The sequence below is a fragment of the Alosa pseudoharengus genome, unplaced genomic scaffold (assembly GCF_046254945.1).
Source record: "Alosa pseudoharengus isolate Yale_2024_CS ecotype anadromous, Long Island Sound unplaced genomic scaffold, YU_APseudo_1.1 YU_APseudo_1.1_scf_13, whole genome shotgun sequence".
Classification (NCBI taxonomy): domain Eukaryota; kingdom Metazoa; phylum Chordata; class Actinopteri; order Clupeiformes; family Clupeidae; genus Alosa; species Alosa pseudoharengus.
In genome coordinates this window covers 32,701,221-32,713,305 of record NW_027468598.1, presented here as the reverse complement: position 1 = coordinate 32,713,305, position 12,085 = coordinate 32,701,221, and the positions used below count along the sequence as shown (strand labels likewise).

Sequence of the window (12,085 nt, the reverse complement as noted above, 5' to 3'; positions counted from 1 at the left end):
TCTAAATTAGCTATGTACCAAAAATTACATTTTACTGTGACTCGAAGAGCTGTAAACAGTGTTGTAAGGCTGCGTGTACAAATCCACTTGGAGCTCCAGTGGAATTTTGAATTGCGACGAGAATTCTCGGGCTAACCGTTGATGTGCCATGAGAAAGGTTGGGAATAAGTACCCACCAGCCCGGCACTAAAATCAGAGCGTGGTAAACAAAATAAAAGATATTTCAGGCAGTAAAAGCCCCGAAAAAACTAGATTTTGTTCAAATCTACACACCTATGGCTACTGAAAAATGGAAGGTTCATTTAGCAAATGTTATTTTAAAGTATTAAAAAACATTGTTGTTTTAAGAATTTTCAAACGAAATGATTGGTAATTAGCACGTTTACGATACATGACCTGTTCCTACAATTATCTCAACCAAGACCCCTTAGATCACAGCATAAACAACTACTACTGAAACCTACTGTCAGAAAAAACAGGGTAAAGCAGCTTTTAACCACTATGGCGTCCATCTCTGGAACCAGCTTCCAGAGAACATAAAAAACCACCCCAACTATCACCATTTTTAAAACTGAGCTAAAGACCAAACTTTTCTCAGATGCCTTCTGCAGTTAATGAACACACTGTTATATATACATTTTACTTTTTCTACTATTGCTAAAATTGTATGTAGTTCCATATTTTTATTTTTCATTTTTTATCATTGTTTTTGTGTGAAGCATATTGCATTGCTACCGTGTATGAATGCGCTATACAAATAAATTTGCCTTGCCTTACCTTTTACTGTCAGACATTCCTGCCTGACAATCTTGGATTGTCTCTCTGAAGTATCCACAAGGATGAAGGGCTAAACCTAACTCATACCCAACCAAACCTCTCTAAAACCAAACTGCTGGTCTTCCCAGCCAAACAATATACACCACAATATACATCAACATGTATTTCTTAACACTTGCTTCTACCAAACTTGCAAGAAACCTGGGTGTCATGATTGATGACCTGCTGACCTTCTCTGACCTTGTTGCCTCTGTTGCTCTGTCGTGCCGCAATATTTAAAATATCAGGCCATAACTAACCCAACACACCACTCAGCTCTTGGTAAAGACCATGGTTATCGCCTGCCTCCACTACTGCAACATCCTCCCAACTAGCTGCTCTTGGTAAAGACCATGGTTATCGCCTGCCCCATGGTTATCGCCTGCCGCCACTACTGCAACATCCTCCCAACTAGCTGCTCTTGGTAAAGACCATGGTTATCGCCTGCCCCATGGTTATCGCCTGCCGCCACTACTGCAACACCCTCCTAACTAGCTGCCGCCACTACTGCAACACCCTCCTAACTAGCTGCCGCCACTACTGCAACACCCTCCTAACTAGCTGCCGGCTTGTGATGCTTCAAATGGTCTAGAATGCGGCGATGCATCTGGTTTTCAAATGGTCTAGAACATTGGTTCCCAAAGACTGGGTCGGGAGATTTTATTTGAGTCGCCAGCACAATTTATGTTGTGTAATAGGCCTAACGTATACCATTTAGCCATGCAGGAAAGCTAACAGTTTGCAATTAGGATCTAGTTTGTTAACTACAGTCACAGCCCTCTGTGCAATTTTGTATTTAGAATCTCTGAAAGCTCTGAAACTGGGGGGTGAACGTGTCGCAGAGGGGACAGCGTGGACATCTCACTCGCAAAATGAAACATTTTTGTGGGGCGCCTGCCATGGACCTCACAGTTGCAAAATTCAAGGGACATGAATCCGCCTTTTTGCACAAACATTAAAGGTGCGATTTGTAGGATTGTTACTGAACGTTCTGTAGGCCAAAATCAAAACACTGGTGAACGTTCTCAAGACTACCAGACGCGAGCCTCTTCTGGGTTGCCAGATGTAATGAAGACTTAGCTAACGTTATTGACCTGCAGCTGCTTTAACGTTTCTCCAACCATGACCCAGCTACACATTACGGAAACAGTCAAAACAAAAAATGTGTGTGTGTGTGTGTGTGTGTGTATGAGAGAGAGAGAGTGAGTTGAGTGATGGGGGTCAAAGGTTATTTAGTGAGGAGTAGATGGCTTGAGTAATGTAATGGAAGAGGGTGGAAGATGAGGATGATGATTGTAGTACTGTATAAACTGCCGTTGCTCTGCACTGGTCAGCCAAGGGGACTGAGGGATTATCCATTCTGATGAAAATGTTGGAAAATAATTCCATATGTGTTAATCTATACGCAAACATGCTGTTAGTCATACGACCTTATAGGAGTTCTCTTCATCAGATAAGCCATCCAATCACTCACCTGGAGTCACACACATACACACACATATGGATGTATTCACTCTATTAGTGGCTGTTTGTCTTGCACGTACATACACACATTTACACAGATACACTCACTCTTTCTCTCTCTGTCTCTCTTGCGCGCACACACAGACACACACACACACACACACACACTCACACACACACACACACACACACACACACACACACACACACACACACACAGACACAGACACACACACACACACACACACACACACACACACACTCATTGCTTCTTTTTCCATTGTGTTTTCCTCTCTCCAGCGTCTGGAGGAAGGCCCCTTCTGCCCTGACCATCAGGCGGATGAAGGGGAAGAGGAGGAGGAGGAGGAGGAGGAGGAAGAAGAGAGGCCCCTTCTGAAACCCTGGTGAGAGGAGAGGAGAGCAATGGATCCCAAGCCACCTCATTAAATATTAGATCAATACGTCTTCTCAGCCACACACACACACACACAAAAACACACACACACACCACCCCATCTGCCCCCACACCCGTACCTTAACTCTATTACATTATTGATTTGGCTGGGAGGCCTGGCATGTTTATTAGGGGTGGTGTTAGGCTAATGTGATCCCAGATGAAGGTGAGGTTTTCATAGTGTGTGTGTGTGTGTGTGTGTGGTCACTGTGTAAGGCATCCAGAAATTAATTTCCTATGTTTATAAAAGCCATGGCTTTGGAACATACATCATCACTGTTGAAAGGTCATCTGAGGATGACATAACATTGAGACTGGTGTTCCTCGGCTCTGCATTGCATGTCATTGTCCCATGCAATGTTATGAGTGCCATCTGACACCATTACACAGACATTACCCTCATCCATGCATGACCCAGAATTGGAAATTAAAGCTTCAACAACCTAACCTACCTGAGCCACGGAAGGACAGAAGGGTCAAATTGCATTGTTATACCACAGTGCTTTTTCCTGTTTCCTTTTTCCTGATTTGCCAAAAATTGACCTATTTGCCCTGGCAGTCCTCAGGTTTGATGAGTGTGTTATGGCCGCCTAGTAAATATGTGGGTGTTTGGTAGTTCATTTGGTTAATGTCCATTTCAGGCCTGGCACGTCCACTGTGTCTGTCTTTCACATTTTAATAGTAGTAGCTATCTTACTAACTCTACATTCGAAATATTGTAAAGCAATTGTGCATCTGGATGTTTTCTCAGATGTTTCTGTTTATTTTTTTATTATTTTGTAAAGGCATCATGCCTAGCTGAGCTGCCCTTTTACAATCTGGTGATTGGCCTTTCCGGTATTGGCAAAGCAAGTTGTGCAAAGCCGCTGTTCCTCTTCCTAATTAGGATCCATTGTATCCTCCGCTGTCCTACTCTCTCTCTCTCTCTCTCTTTCTCTCTCTCTCTCTCTCTCTCTCTCTCTCTCTCTCTCTCTCTCTCTCTCTCTGTCTGTCTCTTGCGCATTCTTGCCAACTCTTCACAATCCTCTTCTGCATTTCTGCCCCATTGTTTGCCCCCCTCTGCTCACCCCTCTCACTAATCTGCTCTGCTCTACTTCCCTCCTTTCATCTCCTACTCCATCTCTTCTTCTCCCTCCCTCCCTCGGCTCTCTGCTCTCTAGTGCCTCCTGGTGGTCGGAGGTCTCCGCTGCGCGGCTGCGAGAGGTTCCCAGGGTCCTGCTTGTGCTGCTCGGCTTCCTGCTGGTCGTCCTGCTGGGGCTCGGAGTGGCCGCCTGGTACCCCGAGGTGGCGTGTCACCGTGCCAACGGACAGACGCGCTCCTTCCACCTGGCACTGCGATATGTCAATGGACCCCCGCCCACCTGAGGGGAGAGGGCACCAATCACACACACACACACACACATGGTGTGTTTGTGTGAGAGTGTGTGTGAGTGTGTGTGTGTGTGTGTGTGTGTGTGTGTGTGTGTAAAAGCATCTGGGGAAGTAACCATAATCATCAGATAAGATGTAGCCATGCCTTTTCAAACCAATAACATTTAGGCCCCATCTGAGCCAAATCCTCTCCACAACCAGCAGCTATGTTGATGGTGCTTCTCCCCCCCCCCTCTCTTTTGTAGAAGAACCACTAAGCTAAGGTAGCACTTAAATATTGGATATGTGCATGTTTAATATGTATGACAGTAGATAAGCTGATTAGGTAGCGGAAATTATATAGAGGGGGCTGAATGAATGTAATGCGCTATAGCACTGAGCTGCAGGGTAGGAAAATCGCTGGTGTCATTTCATTTCCAAAGGGAACCTGCAGGTGCAACTGCAGAGCTGTATATCACCCTTCTCAAACATGTGTCAATAGATGTCAATAAATAAATGTCAATAAATCATTTTATATGGTAGTCCAACAGCAATACTATTGTTTAGTGATCAGATATCTTGTGCCTTCCACATAATGACCTTTGGATGAGATTTGCAGTTTGGCAGTGTACACTGAAAAAGAAGTATGTTCCCTTCTATGCAGGGTGTGTATAGACAGGCTTTGTCATTTCTAAAATATGTCTGTATGAATTATTTTGTGTGTGTGTGTGTGTGCCTGTGTGCACACATCTGTGTATTATTGCTGTAATATTTTTGTTTGTTTGGTTTTGTTGGTCCACAGCCTGGGGCATGTAAGACTCAGTCTGCCCTCACATAACACCAAAGATTTCTGCCTAAAGCCAATGGTAACCACCTCATATATAACGCTGTTCTGCACCCCTAAAGTGTGTGTGTGTGTGTGTGTGTGTGTGTGTGTGTGTGTGTGTGTGTGTGTGTGTGTGGTTTTGGGAATGCATGTTCAACGCTTCAAATCAGTAGTTCAAATGTAGCAATGCTTTTTGAAACCAAGAAACAAAACATTTATCCTAGAAATAAATTTGTATGATCATCAGACTGTACATTTGTTTGTTTTAATATCACAAATAAAAAGACGATCATAAGAGAAACCCAGAGTACTTGTGTTATTCTGTTGTCCCCCCAGCATCTCTCTCTCTCTCTCTCTCTCTCTCTCTCAATTAGTATGTGGGCATGTATGTGTAGGACTGTGTGTGCGCATGTGCCTTTGTGTGTGTGTTTGTGTGTAGGTATGGGAATAGTTGTGTGTGGGCTTGGTTGTGTAGGCTATGTTTATGTGCATGGTAGTGTGTGTGATGTGTATGTCCATGCATAGTTGTGTGTGTGTGTGTGTGTGTATGGAATGTGATGTAGCGTGTGACTGATTGGCAGTCGGTCAGTGTCCCTTGTTGCCTCGCTGTGCGTATCTGGGTTAGCGGGCAGAATCAAAGAGGTTTTTGTATGAGCATCGGAGGGGAGATGAGAGGAGCGGAGCGAAGAGAGCGGAGCAAACAAACGTTAAAAAAAGCGTATGCTCAAGAATGTCTCAAATTCAATTACAGAACAGGAGAACGAGTTAGAAGGGAGGAAAACAGAGAGATATGTTGGAGGAATGTGCAGATGGCCTTTCAACCTTGTCGCTCTGCTGTAGTGCAGTGCTCCCTGAAGCACAAAAGCGGGCCTTTCAGGGCCAGCACTCCCACAACACGCTGATTTGAGCTGCCCGTCTTTTCAATTCAGACAACAACAGCATTCACCGTTCAGGGTTCATCGTTCAGCATTGAGAGTGGAGAAGCAACATCCGGATTTACTGAGACAGAGTGGGAGAGGAAGAGATGAGCTTTGGAGACGATAGAAATCTTCACCACAGTTGTCTTAGCAAACTGTGTTAGGACAATACTAAAATGGCTAAAATGTGTTACCTCTTGGTTGATACATTGCCTTATTTGTCATCTAGCTTATGCTCTGCTCCAGAGAGACTTGCAGTGAGAGAACTGACCGCAGAGTAGCCCTGGAGTAGCCTACCCCTGGAGGCACATATTGGGTGCTCACAATTGTGCTCAGGGGCACAGTGGTGGCAGCCCCTGGGATTGGACCCAAAGCCTTGAGCTGTTCCGTTTGGACATCCAGAACTCCAATCACCAGCGGTTGGTGAGCAGTCTGGCGTTTAGTACACACATGTGACCCTGCAGCTAATAAAACCGGACAAAAAATGTTTTCGAGTGTGGAGCCTCTTTTTGCTTTTGTTAGGGGCTAGATTGAAAAGTGTCTTATATTAGTCATCACTGACCTGTCTGAAAATGTCCAGTGTCCTCAGCCCTGGAGCAGGTGATTGTCTGCATCGACCATCTGCGGTCATTGGCAGCAGCACTCAGACAATTGTCCAAAATTGTCAATTGTTTTCACACAACAATACGTCAAACACATACAGAATCACAGAATTTGATTTGTTCTGATTTGATTTAGGTGTTCGTCAACAGCTTCTCCATTCAGTATCTGAGGACATGGAGACCTATTACGACCTCGCTCAGAGAGCACAATCAGAGGAGCAGGTATCGGACCACTGGTGGCATTCCGTCGTGGAGACCTATTATGACCTCACTCAGAGAGCACAATCAGAGGAGCAGGTATCGGACCACTGGTGGCATTCCGTCGTGGAGACCTATTATGACCTCACTCAGAGAGCACAATCAGAGGAGCAGGTATCGGACCACTGGTGGCATTCCGTCGATGACGTACCACCTCTGGCCCGCTGTTGGACCAACATCACTTTTAATTTAGCTTTTGAATATTAAGAAAAGACAGGAAATGTTCAAATGAAATATAACGGAATGTGCAAAACGCTTCTTGCACGGCATATCAAATGAGCAAGTATGTATCATTGCTGTATGGAACAGGATGTAAACAATACCATCACAAGTTAAGGGAATGGCAGATGAGCAAGGCTTCTTTGAGCTTCATACTAGTGAACCCTGTGGGGTAAACTGATGAAGTATGCGTGTGTGTGTGTGTGTGTGTGTGTTTGTATGTCACTGTGTGTGCGTGTGTCCCAAATTCCTAAATTTGTTCAGGAAGCTGAAAAATGTGGAGTGAGCTGGGTCTGGCCTGACTCACATTAGTGTGTGCGCTGTGTGGCTAACTCGCTTTCAGAGACACCTCGTTGACATTCATATGATCGGCCTGACTCAAACCTGACCTCACGAGTCTTAGAACCGCCAGAGAGGGAGAGGCCCAACCTCATTTCTGCCTCAGCCTCATGCAACATACCAAATATTTTCTGTCAATCACTCTGCTCTTTTCCTGTATCGACATTATTATATATATAAAAATATATATATATATTAGTGATCAATCGATTTAATACAATATTCCAAAATCATATTAACTATTGATTGAGGTTAAAGGGGTTAGTCAGGCTCCAGAACACCCTTGTTTTCCAGGCAATGTCAGAGCAGTAGCAGCATTTGCATGCTAAATCCCATTTGCATGGTTTAGTCATGTGTTTGTTTACGACTTCGCCTGACCTTTCATAATGCCTGTCCTCTACAGCACGTGCTCATCAACGGTTAATTCTATACCGAGATTTTAAACCGCCGAGCCAGTGGACACACGCCGGCCCGCGTGGTCTAAGCGAAGCCACCGTCGCCGTCGATGACGACTTTGGGCCCCCTCTCTTGAGCCGTGATTGGCCGAGCTGTGCGATTCATACGTAGTGAAGGAGTGGGGGGTGGGGTGGAGATGCGGGTTGGAGTTAATTATTTACACGGGCTAAATGGCTGAGCGAGAGTGAGCCCACTGCCCACCTGCCACAGGTGAGGGGAGTTCATACGCACGGGCCACTTAAACAACTCACCACCACTCTGCCTCAACCTGCCTAATCGCCATCCCTTGAACTTGCCTGTAATGGTAGGAAATCCCCTCCACACACACACACACACACACACACACACACACACACACACACACACACACTCAATGCCCCCATCCGCCCCCCTCCCCTCAGCTATGAGGTGACAGGGATATCTTACGATGGCGGCCATTATATCGGTGCTCGGCCTGTCGGCATATGTGGACGGAGGCACTAAAACAAACATAATCAGATAGCATCAAGCTAATCGACAGGCTGGATCACCATTGGTCAGGCCCCTCCTGAGGCCTTTCACCCCTCCCCCCCTGTCCTGCACCTCCCACCCCCCCCCCCCCCCCCACCCCGCCCCCCATCCCAATCACCCGGGCAGGACGACAGCGCAGCCACAGCGGTGATCGAGGCTGACAGGCTGTGCACACATAAAGAGATTAGTCCGAAATCCCTGGCAAGGCAACACTTTGGGGACAGGAGAGTTCGCACAGGCCTCACACACAGCTGCAATAAAAAAAAGGTTGCCCACACACTCAAAGATGAGGATGATGATGATGATGATGTGGTGGGGGTCGGTCTTTAAATACTACTGGCCCGGTCACCATAGGCAACTCATTAGCCAGTCAGAACATTGACCCAGAGGTCAGCGAGGGACGGCGTGGTCTGTCTACTGGGGTTTGGGACGAGAGAGATGAGCTCAGTTTGGACACATGCGGAAAGACAAAGACATATGTGTGCATATGTTTGTGTGTATGTGTGTGCATTGATGTGTGTGTGCGTGCGTCTGTGTGTGTGTGTGTTTGAGACCATGTGTGAGTGTGTGAGGGTATATGTGTATGAGTTTGAGCCCAAGTGTGTGTGTGTGTGTGGGAATGAGCAGAAGTGTATGTGTGTATGTGTGTGAGTTTGATTTTAGCTCAAGTGTGTCTATGCGTGTGTGTGTGTGTCCTCCAGCCCTTACACTCGAGTGTTTCGTATGACAACATGCCAGCCACCCTCAGCGTCATAGCCATTCGTCCCGACAGGACAGCTCTCTCCTTATCCTGTCTGGCCACTGGGGCAGCGGACAGAGCTGATGGCCAGGCAGGCAGCCCTCGAGGCAGGCCAACTGTGTCTGTGTGTCTATGATGTGTGTGTGTGTCTGTGTGTGCATCTGTGTCTGTGTGTGTGTCAATGTGTGTACGTGTGTGTGTGAGTCTGTGTGTGCATTTGTGACTGTGTCTTTGTCTATGTTCTGTGTGTGTGTGTGTGTGTGTGTCTGTGTCTATTTTCTGTGTCTGTGTGTGTGTATGTGTGTATATGTGTGTTTGTGTCTGTGTTCTCTCTCTCTCTGTGTGTGTGTGTGTGTGTGTGTACATCTGTGACTGTGTGTGATGACCAGATCACTGTCCCTGTGGCTCCCTGCCTCCACACACACTGCCTCTAAATCTTGTCGGCGGCTGGACCAGACTTCTCCTGTTCTCCTGAAGATGAACACCGCGGAGCTGGCAGGAGAGAGAGGAGAGAGATGAAGAGAGAGAAAGAGAGGAGAGAGATGAAGAGAGAGAAAGAGATGAAGAGAGGAAGAGAGATGAAGAGGGGAAGAGAGAGATAGAGAGAGGAAGAGAGAGAGAGAGGAAGAGAGTAAAAGAGAGATAAAGAGAGGAAGAGAAATAGAGAGGAAGAGACCGTAAGAGAGAGAATGAGAGGAAGAGAGAGATAGAGAGAGGAAGAGAGAGTAAGAGAGAGAATGCGAGAGGGAGGAAGAGATAGAGAGGAAGAGAGAAGCCAGCAGATGTACATGGTGATAGTTGCCCTAATGATTCAAACTTCCCTCAGCTTAAACAGAGAGAGAGAGAGGGAGAGAGAGAGAAAGAGAGAGAGAGAGAAAGAGAAGGAAGAAGTGAAGAAAGAGATTTGGGAAATGTTGAGAGCGATTGGTTTTATAAAGAGAGTCTGCCTGAGACCTAATTACTCAGATTAATGTGGCGGAGAAGGTGCCATTACCTACAGGAGTGGCTGAGGAGCTGCACTAGAGAAGCCTGAGAGACCTCAGTCCGAATGCAAATGGCTGTCTGTCCTCGAGTGGGGCAGATTAAGATCCATGGGTCCATTCTGTTCCCTGGCATGGGACGGGTAAGAATCTGAGCAGTCCTTAATTCCCCCACACAGCCACTTCGCTTGACAGCGATCGTAAGCCTGGATGAGCAACTCTTCCCTCCCAGACCTCTCTCCCTCTCCCCCTCCCTCCCTCCCGCTCGCTCTCTTCTCTCTCTCTCTCTCCTGCTGTCCCTCCTGCTCTCTCTCTCTCTCTCTCGTACTTCTTTCTCCAGCTCTAATTCGTGTGAATGGATGTCTTGTGAAAAATATTTGGCTCTAGCTTCACAGGCTGAGCGCCATTGCTGAGCTGCTTTTCTTTCTTTAAATATTTTTTGGTCTCTACCAATCTCTCTCTCCCTCTCTCTCTCTCTATCCCTCTCTCTTTCTGCTCCACCTCCCTGTGTCTGTCCCCCTCACTCCCTCCCCTCTCCCCTCGGTCTCTCTGAGCCAGACCATTTTGCCACCTCATCCTCTACACCCATAACAGAAATTGATTTATTCATAGCGCTAATCTCCCCGTTAGCCGACACATTTGCAGACAGCGTTCTGCGCTATTGAAGAGAGACGCGGCTGGCCGCCATTGGAAATCTATCAGCCCTAAAGAGGGGTCTGCTGATGCAATCCCATTGACTGGAGGGGGGGGGGGGTCGCAGCAGCAGCACTGGTGTCGGTGCTCGTGGTGGCGATGGCGGTTAAGCCTTGCCGACTTACAGCCGCATGTCGTGGCACGTGCTGGCCATCAGTGATGATGCCGGCCTGCTTAAAATAAGACCTCGTCGCCGTGGACGACGAGAGCGGGAAATGGAGTTGACAGGCGGTGCCGTGAGCCTGACACGGCCTTCAAGAGGCAGCGGCCCCACCCCCTCCTGCTCCCCCACGCACACACACACACACACACACACACACACTCACACACACACACGCTGTCGCCAGGCATTAAGGAGGCAGAAACACACTCCTTCCAAGTCTGGCTGCTTCTGCCATTCACAAGCCTCCTATGCAGCCTGTGTGTGTTGGCTCCCCACTGATATCTACTGGCTGAGCCCACATTCACTCTTACTGTAGTGGAGAGAGAGAGAGAGAGAGAGAGAGAGAGAGAGAGAGAGAGAGGGAGGAAAACTTAAGAGAGACTGGGAGAGGGGTGCAGACTAGAGAGAGAGTAATGGCAAACAGAAGAAACAAGAGTTCAGCAGGGAGAAGGAGGAAGAGACTGTCTTAAGAGACACTGAAACAGGGAGGGAGGAAGACTCGGGTTGAGACAGGAAGAGTGGTTTTGTAAGAGTGGGAGAAAGATAAAAAAAACAGAGAGAAAGAACTGTTGAGACTGAAGGAGAGAGAGATGGAGAGAGAGAGAGGAAGGTGATGAAGAAGGAGTGTGAGATGTGTGCAGCAGCATATGCCAGTGTGGCTGCTGCCGTTTGTGCTTATTTATTTAGAGGCGCCCAGACACTGCGCTTCCAAACGGGCTCCTTTCGGCTCGGCTGGTCGGTGCCGGGCGGCACTCAGAATCTGGTTTTCTGGGCACGCAGTGGGAAGTAATGAGTGCCACCGAGGAGAGGACATACACACACACACACACACACACACCAGCCCAAAATCAGAGCAGAGCAGAGGAGACATTCCCAGACAACACTCCTCTCTTCTCCTCTCCTGCCTTCTGTTTCCCCTCCTTCTCTCTCTCCTCCTCCTTTCCTCTCCTCTATTCTCCCCTTGCTCCTCCTTTCCTCTTCTCTCCTCCTCTCTTCCTGCTTCTTTCCTTATCTCTCCTCTCCTTTCCTCCTCCTCTCCTCTCCTCCTCTGCCTACCTATCTTGCCCTCTCTTCTCTTCTCTACTCCTCCACCCCTCCTCTCCCTCCCCACTCTCTCCTTTGCCAATCTGGTTTTATTCTCCTCTCCTGTCCCCTGTCATCCAAATGACATTGAGCTGGGATTGTGTGTGATGGTGGTTGGGGAAGAGGTGGGGTTGAGCTGGGATTGTGTGTGATGGTGGTTGGGGAAGAGGTGGGGTTGAGCAACAGGAGGAGGAGGAGAAGGCAAAGGGTGGGGGT

At 47.5% G+C, this 12,085-nt stretch overlaps 1 protein-coding gene across 3 annotated transcripts in view; it reads left to right on the top strand.

The window, feature by feature from the left end:
* LOC143122075 (uncharacterized) overlaps window positions 1-5,200 on the top strand; it is a 37,827-nt gene extending 32,627 nt beyond the window's left edge. For all 3 annotated transcript variants that reach the window (XM_076282874.1, XM_076282875.1, XM_076282873.1), the window contains exons 12-13: window positions 2,581-2,684; window positions 3,895-5,200. In XM_076282874.1, coding sequence (XP_076138989.1) covers window positions 2,581-2,684; window positions 3,895-4,099 — 309 coding nt within the window. In that variant the 3' untranslated portion in view covers window positions 4,100-5,200. The remainder of the gene's footprint in view (window positions 1-2,580; window positions 2,685-3,894) is intronic.
* Window positions 5,201-12,085: the final 6,885 nt, after the last annotated feature.